Below are 12530 nucleotides of genomic sequence, written 5' to 3' on the forward strand. Positions count from 1 at the left end.
CTGGGTGAAGAAGAACTTCCTTACATATGTATGGAATCTATCCCCTTTTAACTTTAGAGAGTGCCCTCTCGTTCTCTCCACCTTGGAGAGGGTGAACAATCTCTCTTTCTCTACTAAGTCTATTCCTTTCAATATCTTGAATGTTTCGATCATGTCCCCTCTGTCTCCTTTTTTCAAGGGAGAAGAGGCCCAGTTTCTCTAGCCTCTCATTATACGGCAACTCCTCCAGTCCCTTAACCATTTTTGTCACTCTTCTCTGGACCCTTTCAAGTAGTACTATGTCCTTTTTCATGTACGGCGACCAGTGCTGGATACAGTATTCCAGGTGGAAGGAACCGTGGCCCGGTAAAGTGGTATGATAACCTTCTCCGATTTGTTTGTGATCCCCTTCTTAATCATTTCTAGCATTCTGTTCGCCCTTTTCGCCTCTGCTGCACATTGCGCGGACGGCTTCATTGACTTGTCTACAAGTACTCCCAAGTCTCTTTCCTGGGGGCTCTCTTCACCGGACATCCTGTATTTGTGCATATGATTTTTGTTACCGACATGCATCGCCTTGCACTTATCTACGTTGAACCTCATTTGCCATTTCGTGGCCCATTCCTCGAGTGCATTATGTCACGTTGCAGGTCTTCGCAATCCTTCTGTGTTCATTTAATCACCTCGCTCGTCGTACCAATTTCCAGGTCATTTATAAATATGTTGAAGAGCATGGGCCCAAGCACCAAACCCTGTGGCACTCCACTCGTGACGCTTTTCCAGTCCGAGTGTACAGGTTAAATTTGCCATGGTTACAGTGCAAGTTATTTCAATACAATTTTTCCTTATGTGACACATACTGGGATCTGGTACTAATATACATTTCTTTGTAATCCATCAGTCAAAGGCAGGCGAGTTAGGTGAAAAGGAATGTTTTTATTGCTTTCCTAAAGTTGAGTCCTTCAAGGGATATGATCTGCAGGGGCAGTCGATTCCAGTTGCTCGGTATGAAGTGGGAGTAGGACCTTCATTTGGTGATTTGCAGTTGAAGGGCACAACCAGGGTACATTTTGAGGCATATTTCATCTTGGGAGTGGAAGGACTTGATCGGCACATACGGAGGAAGCTTAGCAATCATGTACTCCGGCATCATGTCATGCAAGGATTTGGAAAGCTAACATCACAACGACACAACGTTTGGCTACAGACATACCCCTTCACTTTTGGCTCAGGACCCTTGTGTCTTCATGTCTGGTGGGAATGTTAAGCCCCAATAGCTAAAGATGTCATCTACCCATCTACCTGAGATGGACTTGCAGCAGCACTTAATTCACTCAGGCATGCTTTGAATACTAATGCTGGCTCTTTCGTGCATGCTCAGTTCAGGTTTAACTAAGCAAGTGCGGGGGAGTTGGCATTAGTGCTGAAGCACTCAACCCCCCCCCCCCCCCACCATCTGATATACGGAAGCCTAATAGAGCAGCAAGCAGGTTGTGTGGAGTTACTTGGCAGGTGGTGAAGGGAGCCATGCCTCTGCCCACTCTATCCACTCCATATATGGTGGAAAGTGTGAATCCATCAAAACTCTACTATACTGCCCTATAAGTGGAACCTGGAGGAATAAGGGCTATTGGGGTGATAGAGAAGGGGCTTACGGTCAGATGAACATTTGGCACTCTTTATGTGAAATTCACAGCAGTGTCATCTTATGTTCTTATCTAAGGGGCCCTACTGCATGTCTGTGTGGCTAATCCATTACAATACTGGCCCCTTCCATGTCTAAATGGCTAGAGTTTGTACATTTTGAAGTTGGATGTTTTTCTGGTTGAAAATGGCATTACAAGTTAGACATCCTGGAGTGAGTTGCCCCGCATAGACATCTAACATGGAGATTATCAGAAATGTTGGACATTTAGCAGTTCATATTTCTATCGTTTAATTGGGAATAGTATCTGCTTGCATTACCTTTCATGTGTGATATCATATGCTGCCACAATACTTGGAAACAATTGTATATCTCATGACAGTTGTCATCTTGATGTACCATTTCACTGCTCTTTATAACCTACTAGCTGATGCCCCGGCGTTGCACGGGTATTTAATTATAGCAATAACACTGTAAATGGATTCAAATAAAGATACTTTATAGTGGTGAATGAAATTATTTTTTTACAGCTTAATAAAAAGTACAATATTCAAAATATAATGTGAAATATTTGACAAAATGAATACAATACAACTAACGCAAAACGTGATTATAAACAACATTTTTAGTTTCACCTCCTGGAGCAAGAACATATAAATTGCTGGGTGAACCCAGCCTTGAGCAAGCAACATAGAGTTGTGGGCCGCGAGACCCCCAGAACATATCACCCCAGGTAGTGAGGGATCTGCATACCAAGTTTCGTTCAAATCGGTCAAGCCGTTTTTAAATTACTGTGAGAATGGCAGCTTTTTACATTTTTTTTCCATTGATATGAATGGGTGAAATCTGATTTTCTGTTTGTAGCTCCGCCCACATGTGCAGGTGGGCTGCGAGACCCCCAGAACATATCACCCCAGGTAGTGAGGAATCTGCATACCAAGTTTCGTTCAAATCGGTCAAGCCGTTTTTGAATTACAGTGAGAATGGCAGCTTTTTACATTTTTTCCATTGACATGAATGGGTGAAATCTGATTTTCTGTTTGTAGCTCCACCCACGTGTGCAGGTGGGCTGCGAGACCCCCAGAACATATCACCCCAGGTAGTGAGGGATCTGCATACCAAGTTTCATTCAAATCGGTCAAGCCGTTTTTGCGTGATCGCGGCACATACACACATACATACCTCCGATTTTATATATATAGATTTTTAACAACATAACCTTGTCATGTTTGGATTAATAAACATTCTTAACATGCTATTTTTGTCACATGTTCTTCCTTGTTACATGTATCTGCAGCTGTTTGTGCATTTTTCAAGGCCCCAAGCATGATTCTGCTGGCTGCATGGCCACAATCCCTGATGGCTACTGCTCTTCCTCTTTGGCCACTATGCTGTTTCAGGGACCTGCTCTGTAGTCTCAGGTCCAAGCCACTATTACAACGTGAGTAGATTAAAATGGATATAGAGGTGCTTCTCCCTGTCAAGAGTTTTGAAACTCCAAGTTTTTATTAATAAGAGTAATTTTTATTGTACTGTTTTTTCATTGTGAAGTATATAATAATAATAATGCATCAGGGCCTTTAAAGCAAGGATTTCCCATGATTTTTTTTTCCCTCTAACATGTGCCATTTTTAAAAATTTAGGCCCTCATTTACTAAGCCGCATTTAGCGTTCTGGGCCATGGCATGAGATGCCAGTATATACTTTTAACACACATGGTTAAACACTACCGGTACCTCCAGACTTGCTCATAATTTTGGAGTGTTAAAGGTAAACATTTGGTGTAGCACCCGGCAATGTCTGGGCATTGCCCAGAGGGCTCATTTTAATATTAATGAGCTGCTTGTACTACATTTTCATTCTATGCTGAGAGGCTGCCATAGGGCATGGAAAAGACCACACAGAGCTATTTTGTGCATCGGAAGCTAGAATGCTTGTACACTTAACCATCTCTTTTTTTTAATAATTCCTAGCCTCCTGTTTGCTTTTTTGACCACACCAGCCCCTTCTCCCCCTGCCTGCTCTTGTCGGGCAGGACATCTACGACGACACCCAGATCAGATCCTTTTCTTGGGAGAGACCTTAGCCAACTTGGGCCAATCAGAGCCTCAGGCCCCTCCCTGGTGCATCTGGGGAGGGGGAAGGCCAATTTTGGACAACACAGGCCAGCTGGGAGGAGGGCGTCCACGTCCCTCAGATAATCTACTTCGAGGTAAGGGGAGGTGGTGTCAGAGGTAGGGGGAGTGGCTATCTTTCCCGCTTCAGGGGTAGGGCACGGCCGTGCAGCAGCATGGTGTTTTTGGCAGTGGGAGAGTGTCGGTTGGCAGCAGGAAAGAATGGGCATCTCTAAAGCTACTGCCGGGGAGGGGGGGGATTGAACATGTTTCCCACTGTTGGGGGGGAGGGGTCTTTACACATTTTTTTTCTGCGTATGTGCCCATCACTTTCACCAGCGATGGGCACATGCGAATTTAGCGAATCTTCACTTCTGGCTGCCGACCTCATGATTTTTTTGAGGATGTCTCTCTTTTTTCAATTCTCTTTTCAAAATGGCTGCGTTAGCAGACTGTTGCATTTTAATTTGGTTTTTTTTTTAGAATCCTGGCCTCAGTGAGTTGGTTTGTTTTGTTTATCACAGTCAATATATGATGTTAGATGTTTTACTGTTTTTATAATGCAAGTTTGTTTTAAACTGATTAGGAATTTTTTTTGTTGTTGTTGTAAGCAGCCTTTTTTTTGTTGTTGTTGTAAGCCGCCTTGGTTTTAGGTGGATAATGAATATCTGAAATAAAATAGTTATTTGTTAAATATTGTAACATAGTGGAGTTTCTCTTGTGATGTATTACTGTACTTAGTTTAAGCTCATTTGAGTTGACATTGCTTAATTCAATCTGCTCTTATGTAACCTAACATTGAGGCCAGGATTTTCAGAAACCTGTGTTAAAAAGTGACAGTCTGCTAACACAGCCATTTTGATACCGAATCTAAAAACCCGAGACATTCTTAAAAAATCACGCATGCAAATATGATCAGCGGACAGCAGCGAAGATTTCCTACATTTGCATGTGCCCATCGATGCGCAGAAAAAAACTTAAAAAACCCAAACACAGTCTCCCGCTGCCCCTGTGTTCTGATGCAGTGGGAGAGATGCCCATTCTCTCTGCTGCATCACAACACCCCCTTCCCTAAAAATCCCAACTGTGACCTCCCCCTGCAGCAGGAAAGATGCTCACTCTCTCCTACTGCACTAAATAAAAAATAATTTAAAAAATCCTGCCGCGACCTGACCCGAACACCCCCCCACCCCTCTAGCAGCAGGAGATATGCCCACTCTCTTCAGCGGCATTAAATTACCCACTGTGACTAGTAGTGACTCCCCCTCCGCACCCTTCCCCCTTACCTGAACAGATGAGGTGGACATACTCATTGCAGCTGCTGCTTCGTAGTCTAAACTGGATATGGTGTTAAGTATGCATAAGCATAGGGCCGTTCTCACCTCATTGGCTATTGTGACAGTTTCTTGATTTTCTTTGTTTATATAAAAGTTTAAAGAGTGAAAGGAGCTTTTCTAAGGAGAAAGGGGTTCTGATGGGAAGGAGGCAGGGGGGTTGTGTCGAAATGGTATTAAGATAACAAAACATCCAAAAACATTTGTTGCAAACATAGATAAAGTATCTCTTATTGTACACCGAGGCTGAAACCAATAAATATTTTCAAATAAAAGTTTAAACAGTGAAAAAATGTCCAATTCACACAACATTCAAATTACATGACATCCACTTTCCCAGAACGTAATGTGGCCCATTCCTGTATTGGCAGATCCTTTAATCCATGGCTGCAAAGGGGAAAGAAAATTTGATAGTAGTGGCAACATTTAAGAAACCTGGTTATATGTATAGGATAGCATTGCTGTCACCTCAAGGAAGTCCACTATCAAACAAGGAATAAAAGTACATGCTCAGGGAAAAATGTCCAATAGATGACCTGCCAAGGAAACAGTTGACAAACAAAGAATAATCTCCCCTGCCCCAAAAAAGAAAGAGTGAGGGGAAGAATCAGTCCGAACAACACTATACTACAAAATGTGATAAGAGAAATAATTGAGATAAAGGAAAGCCCTCGGTCATTCAGCTTGCAACGGGGAATCAGCCCTGAAGCACCAGCTGTCTGTCACAAGTATAAACCCAATCAAGGGTATTAACTATGAAACATCCTGGGCTGACCTTAAGTGAATTAAATGTGATAAACCAGTGCACAAACCAGTGTGCTAGTGAAAAAAATCAATAATATAAATCTACAAATTGTAAAGGCTGTCTCTGCTCCTCATCCGGGGAACAAGAGCGACCAAATCAGCCAAGCGGGCACAGGTGAAAACTGGGCCAATTACTGAAAGTACTTAGCTTCTCCAATGAAAAGGAAAAATAGGCAGCCAACCGTTTTGTGTTGTTCGGGCTGTCTCTTCCCCTCACCCTTTCTTTTTTGGGGCAGGGGAGATTATTCTTTGTCTGCAACGTTTTTCTTCCCTTGTTGAGGGTTCTGTTTGAATCGTTATTGAATTATTTACCCAAGGAAACAGATGAGACATGTTTCCATAACAGCACTTTATTCCAGACAAAAACCAATGTTTTTTCAGCATTTGACAATAACATTTCACAACATGCACAACTTAAAACTCCTCCGCACGGGGGAAAAATGTAGATTCCAGTTCAAGTTTTATTTGTATATAAAAATATATTATAGAACAAAAGCATCAAAACAATTTCCACCTATATAAAAATTACAAATAGCTTCATAAAAGCATTTTTAAATTATATGTATGCTATATTTAAAAGTATGCATACAGCTTTGCCACAATTGAAGGGTTTTGATTTTTCTGTTGCGTGGCAAAAAGCTGCCAGTTTTAGAAGCATGCACAAGAGCACTAGTGTTATATTCTGAAAATGAATATACAATTTGGCAGGCTTCGTGAGCTCCGGTAGCTAGTGTCTGAGGCACAGCTTCCAAGTGACGCCACAAAATCTTTATCTTCGTCTTTGCTAGGGTCTGGTCCATAAAGCAAAGTTCTGCTCTTGTCACATGCCTGCAAACACATGAAAAGTTGTCAAAATTGAATTCAGACATTATATGACCTCAGGAATTTAGTTTATATAGATAAACAAAGGCTGCTTAAAAACCAAGTCTGCCAGTGATCAAGTTCTCAAAGAGATGATGGTACAGCTCATTACGATTCATTCATTCCCATCAAGTGCTCTGCCTTTTAACAATAGGACAGTAAAGGGGAGTGGAGAGCTTGGATTAATACATTACTATGGTATTGCAGTCAGGAATATTTGTTTTTCTATGGGGACAAATATTAAGCCAATTAGAATGACTCCAGTACGTCTTATTCTTCAAGTTTCAAGTCTATTATTTATTTGCTTTACCGCCCATCATTACGTCTAGGTGGTTTACAATGAATTTAAAAAACAACATATCTGATAGAACAGGGGATTAACAGAAAACATTACGTCAATAGACAGACAAAAAGAAACAGTGACCGGAGACAGCAGGGGGAGGGGGGAAAATACAATTTAAAAAAATGAAAAGGACACAGGTAAGAGGGGTTAAAGCTAATGTTCTGTTCTGAGAGAATAAGAACTTTTTAGAAAGTTTAGGCATCCTTAAACAGAAACATTTCAATGGCCACAAATTTGGTCTTGGAGAATGAGATGTACAATGTCAGCGTCTATGAGACAAACTTGATTTTTTTTTTTGTTACATAGAGCTTTCTGGACCCCAGTTAGATTACAAAAATTAAATAGTTCTTTGTCTAATAGATGCTGGCATTGTAATCTGGATGTAGGGACTTTGCATCATCTTTTGTTTTACTGTCCCCATATCTTAGCCTTTTGGAACTCAATCTGGGATCAAATAAATTGTTTATTGGAAAACCATGTAAGTAGTATAATGGGTACACCTCATGTCAAAATGATTGACAGCAGTCAGAGATAAGAATCGACCAATCAGTGTTCACTTCCGGGTTAAGCCCCACCCATTGTCCCGCCTTAGTCTCCGCCCATACCCCACCCCTCCCATAGGAATGAATGGTGATAGCCCCGCCCATGGCCCTGCCCCCACCCATGGACCCACCCCACTCTTCACTTATGCCCCGCCCCTCCCATAGGAAGGAATGGTGGTAGCCCCGCCCCTGATCCCGCCCCACCCCAAGCCCCACCCCCTCATGTCCCACCCTGGAAATGCACTTTTTGATGACATCACCGGAAATGGGGGCGTGTTTGACCCCCGGAAATACGCTTTCTGATGACATCACCGGAAATGGGAGTGCTTGCCCCTACCGGAAATGCGCTTTTCTGACCACGTAGGCGGAAATAGGGTAAATGACGCAGCGGAAATGCGCTTTTCTGAACACATAGGCGGAAATAGGGGGAAACAGACTTAGTCAAAACCCCCACCCGGAAATGATGTGGCCAGAAAAGAAGCGTCTTTATTTTAACAGTTTTTAGTTAAAAGACAGGGTTTAAGAGCTTACGGATAAAGCAGATCACAAAACAAAAGGCATTCACAAAATCTTTCCTGCTTTTAAAACAGAGCAGGGGGCAGAAACAAACGAGAAAAGGTTGCATTTGCTTTTAACACACTTTTCAGTAGGAATTCTGAGCTAATGGTTAATGGGCCAGCTCCCCTATTGTCATGGTAACAGCTGATAAGCCCCTTGCAGCACCCCTCCCCTGATAAAGCCAAGGGGGAGAGAGGTGGAGGTGTGTTAAAACATGTCTGAACTTGTCCCGGCCCCCTACTGTTGTCTTAACAATCTGAAAAAAAAAACAAAAGCAGCTGTCACCTAACAGGGCTCTGTTAAAAAGGCAGAGCTATGAAAGATTCTTTATTGAAGCAAATTTATTATGATCCATACGCGGCAGGGTGGGGGGCGGGGTCAGGGCGGGGCTACCACGATTCATTCCTATGGGAGGGGTGGGGCATAGGTGAAGAGTGGGGCGGGGCCATGGGCGGGGCTACCACCATTCATTCCTATGGGAGGGGAGGGGCATGGGCGGAGACTAAGGTGGGACAATGGGTGGGGCTTAACCCAGAAGTGAACGCTGATTGGTCGATCCTTATCTCTGACAGCTGTCAATCATTTTGACATGAGGCATACCCATTATACTACTCATGTAGCGTTATCTTATGATACTGTGATATTTGGAATGTCTATGAGAAAAAAAGAGTCAGATATCATCGTGTAATAATAAATTTTTAATGATTTTGACTGGAGTTGCCATCCAACATATTACTAATAACTGGAAAGATCATAGTAGGCTTAATTTTAATTTTTGGTGGAATTCAGTATGTCACATATATAGAATGGAAAGATCATTAGCGGTACAGAATGGAAATTATAAAAATTTTATTAAAATATGGGAGCCATTAACATCTTTTTGTCATGATTAAATGCCATTTTTCTATTAATTATACACCATTTAGTATTGGGTGGGGGGAGGGTTTCAAGTATATGATCTTATAATAAATAATGGGCTTTGAGGGATGGTGGAGAGAGGGTTACATTTGTATTTATAGGTTATATTGATAAGATGTTCAAGTGCTCAGATTAATTGTGTTTATTATGAATTTTTGTACACTTGATGAAAGTTTAAAAATGAATAAAGAATTAAAAAACAAACAAACCAGGAACATCTTTAAATTCATCTTATATATTGGTAAGGATTAGGGTTACCAGACGTCCGGATTCCCCAGACGGCTTTTCAAAACCCGGCACTTTAGCAGGGTTTTGAAAAGCTTCCAGCTAAGAACAACGTCGGGATGGCATCTGCACATGCGTGGATACCATGCGATAATGTTGCATGCATGCGTGCAATGTCATCGCGTCACACCAGCACCTGCACAGATGCCATCCTGACAAATGAACAAGTTGAGGGGGCAGGGCTGGGGTCCAGATTTTAGTTCCGGAAAAATTTAGTAACGCTTGTAAGGATATTTCTTGTCTAAGATGGCTTGGAAGAGCATTCCATAAGGAAGGAGTAACAATAGAAAAAATGGTTTTGTGTGTAGTGTCGTAAACTATATGACAAATTGATGGAACTGAAAGAAGATTTTGCTGCATTGAGCAAAGTAGCCCTGAAGTAGTATTTTTTGGATGCCGAGATTGTGACTGTGAGTGGAGCAGCTGCTGTGTTTGGGCCCAGTTCTGCCTTACGCTCTTTCCTTCTACCTCTAACCCTACTCCCTGAAATTCATGGGGGTTCTGTTCCTGATTGGTGTAACCATGACTTTAGTACCAGGAAGAGGTGGTTGGAAAATATGCCTGGCTTCATAAGTACAATTTAAGCTCCCGCTGATACCCCAGCTTCCCTCTCCTGCCTTCGATCAGCTGAAAATCCGTATTCGCGGGTGTTCCTGGACCAGAACCCCTATGAATTTCAGGGAAGTACTGTATCTTTTCTATTTTAATAATTGTTTACTCAGATACTTTAGCTAGATTGTGAGCCTTCGGGACAGATAGGAAAGTTCTAAATGCCTGTATTTTATTGTAAACTGCTTAGATCTGTAATTTGCTTAAGCGTTATATCCAAATGTTAATAAAACATAAACATAATAGTCTCTCACCCGTTTGTCTAAGTTAGAAGTTTCAAAATTAAAAGGAAAGAAAAAAATGGCTAGCATGAAAGGATCTTAAATTGTCCCCAATAAGAATGTGCATGACCAAAAGATTTAGTCTTTTTAAAATAAATTTGGATGTGCAAGATTTTGCATGCACTAGGGGGCAATTCAAGATATAGCATGCTAAGCGTTAATTCTATGACAGCATCTGGGTGCACAGATTCCATTATTATTTTTTATTTGTTGAATTTTCTATACCGTTCTTCCCAGGGAGTTCAGAACGGTTTACATGAATTTATTCAGGTAGCATTTTACCCTGTCTGTCCCAGTGGGCTCTATCTAATGTACCTGAGGCAATGGGGGATTAAGTGACTTTCCCAGGGTCACAAGGAGCAGCGTGGATTTGAACCCACAACCACAGGGTGCTGAGACTGTAGTTTTAACCACTGCACCATGTTAGCCTATCTTGGCATTGATATGCCAAGATGTAGATGTGCACATTTATACCATGTCAACAGCAGATGTAAATGTATGTGCCTAAAATGTAGCACATAGTCTATCTAATGTACCTGGGTCAATGGGGGGATTAAGTGACTTGCCCAGGGTCACAAAAAGCAGTATGGTTTGAACCTACAACTAGAGAATGACACGGTGACAAAATTCATCACCGTTCCCGTCCCCGCGGGAAACCATCTTCATGTCATTCTTTAAGGAGAGAGGGAAGAATCAGAGTATAATTGGGAACAATCACTGACCCGCAAGCTTTGCTTTGAAGAATGCTGGTGTAGAAGGACCGAGGTTGAAATAGACACTAGAACATGACATGGGATTATTTCCCGCGGTTATCCGCGGGGACGGGAACGGTGATGAATTTTGTCACCGTGTCATTCTCTACCTACAACCTCAGGGTGCTGAGATTGTAGCTTTAACCACTGCGCCACTCTAGAAATCAAAGTGTAGTAGACATGAGCCAAGTATAGCACAGTGAAGCCATTGTGACATCATTTGTGCCAAGTTGAGCAGCAGACATCAAGAATAATGCTTGGTGCCCAACTTGCACTTATGCATTTGACTGTCTTGCATTCGTTCATATTCTATAACTTAGTCATGCAATTGGCATCAGGTTATAGAATAAGTGTATGTGTGCAAATTTCTGAATGCGTTACTTTGTAGCCAATAAGTATGTAAAAAAAAATCTTCTCCAGCCAATCAAGGTTTGCAGGATTTTACCACTTTCATTGTTGTAGATAATTATGCAATGTATGCAAATGTCTCTCATGCGTACTAGGCAGGTTTGGGAAGTTTAGGCCTGTGATGTGCAGCTATTTTGTCATATCCATTAGTGGCACATCTGTATGAAGCATTTGACAAATATTGATGAGCTCTTTGCATCCATCCAGGATCATTAAATGATGCAACATCAGAGTTGCCATACTGGGTATCCTGTTTCAAACAGTAGCCAACCCAGGGCCCAAGCACCTAGCTAGTTCCCAAGTAGTAAAACAGATGTTATGCTGCTTATCCTAGGAATAAGCAGTGGATTTCCCCAAGTTCATCTTATGGACATAAGTATTATTTATCTGAAAACAGTAGATTAGATGAGTGTAGTGACCTCCCTTTATACATGAAGAAATTTTGGAAGTGTTAAAACAAGACCTATTGGACTTGTACCCTTACTAACTAGAAATGGCAAAAGTCCCAAACAATGTCAACTACTTTACCCCCCAGCACCTTTTACACAACTGTAGCGCAGGTTTTACCGTTGGCTACGGTAGTAACAGCTCTAATGCTTATCGAATTCCTATGAGCTGTTACCACCATAACCAGTGCTAAAAACCGTGCTGCGGTTTTGTAAAGGGGGTGGGGGCGGGGAGTAGTTGCATAGTCCAGGCTTTCAATGTAGTCACTCAGGTTTTTAGGCTATAGCCTAATACTGTAGTTAGTGGCATGAGAACCAGATTTGATTCTCCACTGCAGCTCCTTATAACCCTTTATTGCCCCAAGTGCAAAATAAGTAGCTGTATATAATATGTAAACCACTTTGATTCTAACTATGTAAATGCAGTATATCAAGCCCCATCCCTTCCATATGATTAGGAGGTTTGCATATACTGTAGATATTTTAAAAGACAGTGTTTCTCATCTTGGTCCTAGAGTACTCCCTTGCCAGTCAGATTTTCAACATATCCACACTGAATATGCATGAAAGACATTTGCATATAATGGAGGCAGTGTATGCAAATCAAGTATATGCAAATTCAATGTGGACATCCTGAAAACCTGACTGGAA

General features: G+C 41.8%; 1 protein-coding gene across 1 annotated transcript in view; it reads right to left on the bottom strand.

The window, feature by feature from the left end:
* Nucleotides 1–6317: 6317 nt before the first annotated feature.
* Nucleotides 6318–12530, bottom strand: part of RGCC (regulator of cell cycle) — a 30293-nt gene continuing 24080 nt past the window's right edge. Inside the window, exon 5 of the mRNA XM_033950427.1 lies at nucleotides 6318–6704. Coding sequence (XP_033806318.1) covers nucleotides 6697–6704 — 8 coding nt within the window. The 3' untranslated portion in view covers nucleotides 6318–6696. The remainder of the gene's footprint in view (nucleotides 6705–12530) is intronic.

The sequence above is a fragment of the Geotrypetes seraphini genome, chromosome 6, assembly GCF_902459505.1.
Source record: "Geotrypetes seraphini chromosome 6, aGeoSer1.1, whole genome shotgun sequence".
In the NCBI taxonomy this organism is placed as follows: domain Eukaryota; kingdom Metazoa; phylum Chordata; class Amphibia; order Gymnophiona; family Dermophiidae; genus Geotrypetes; species Geotrypetes seraphini.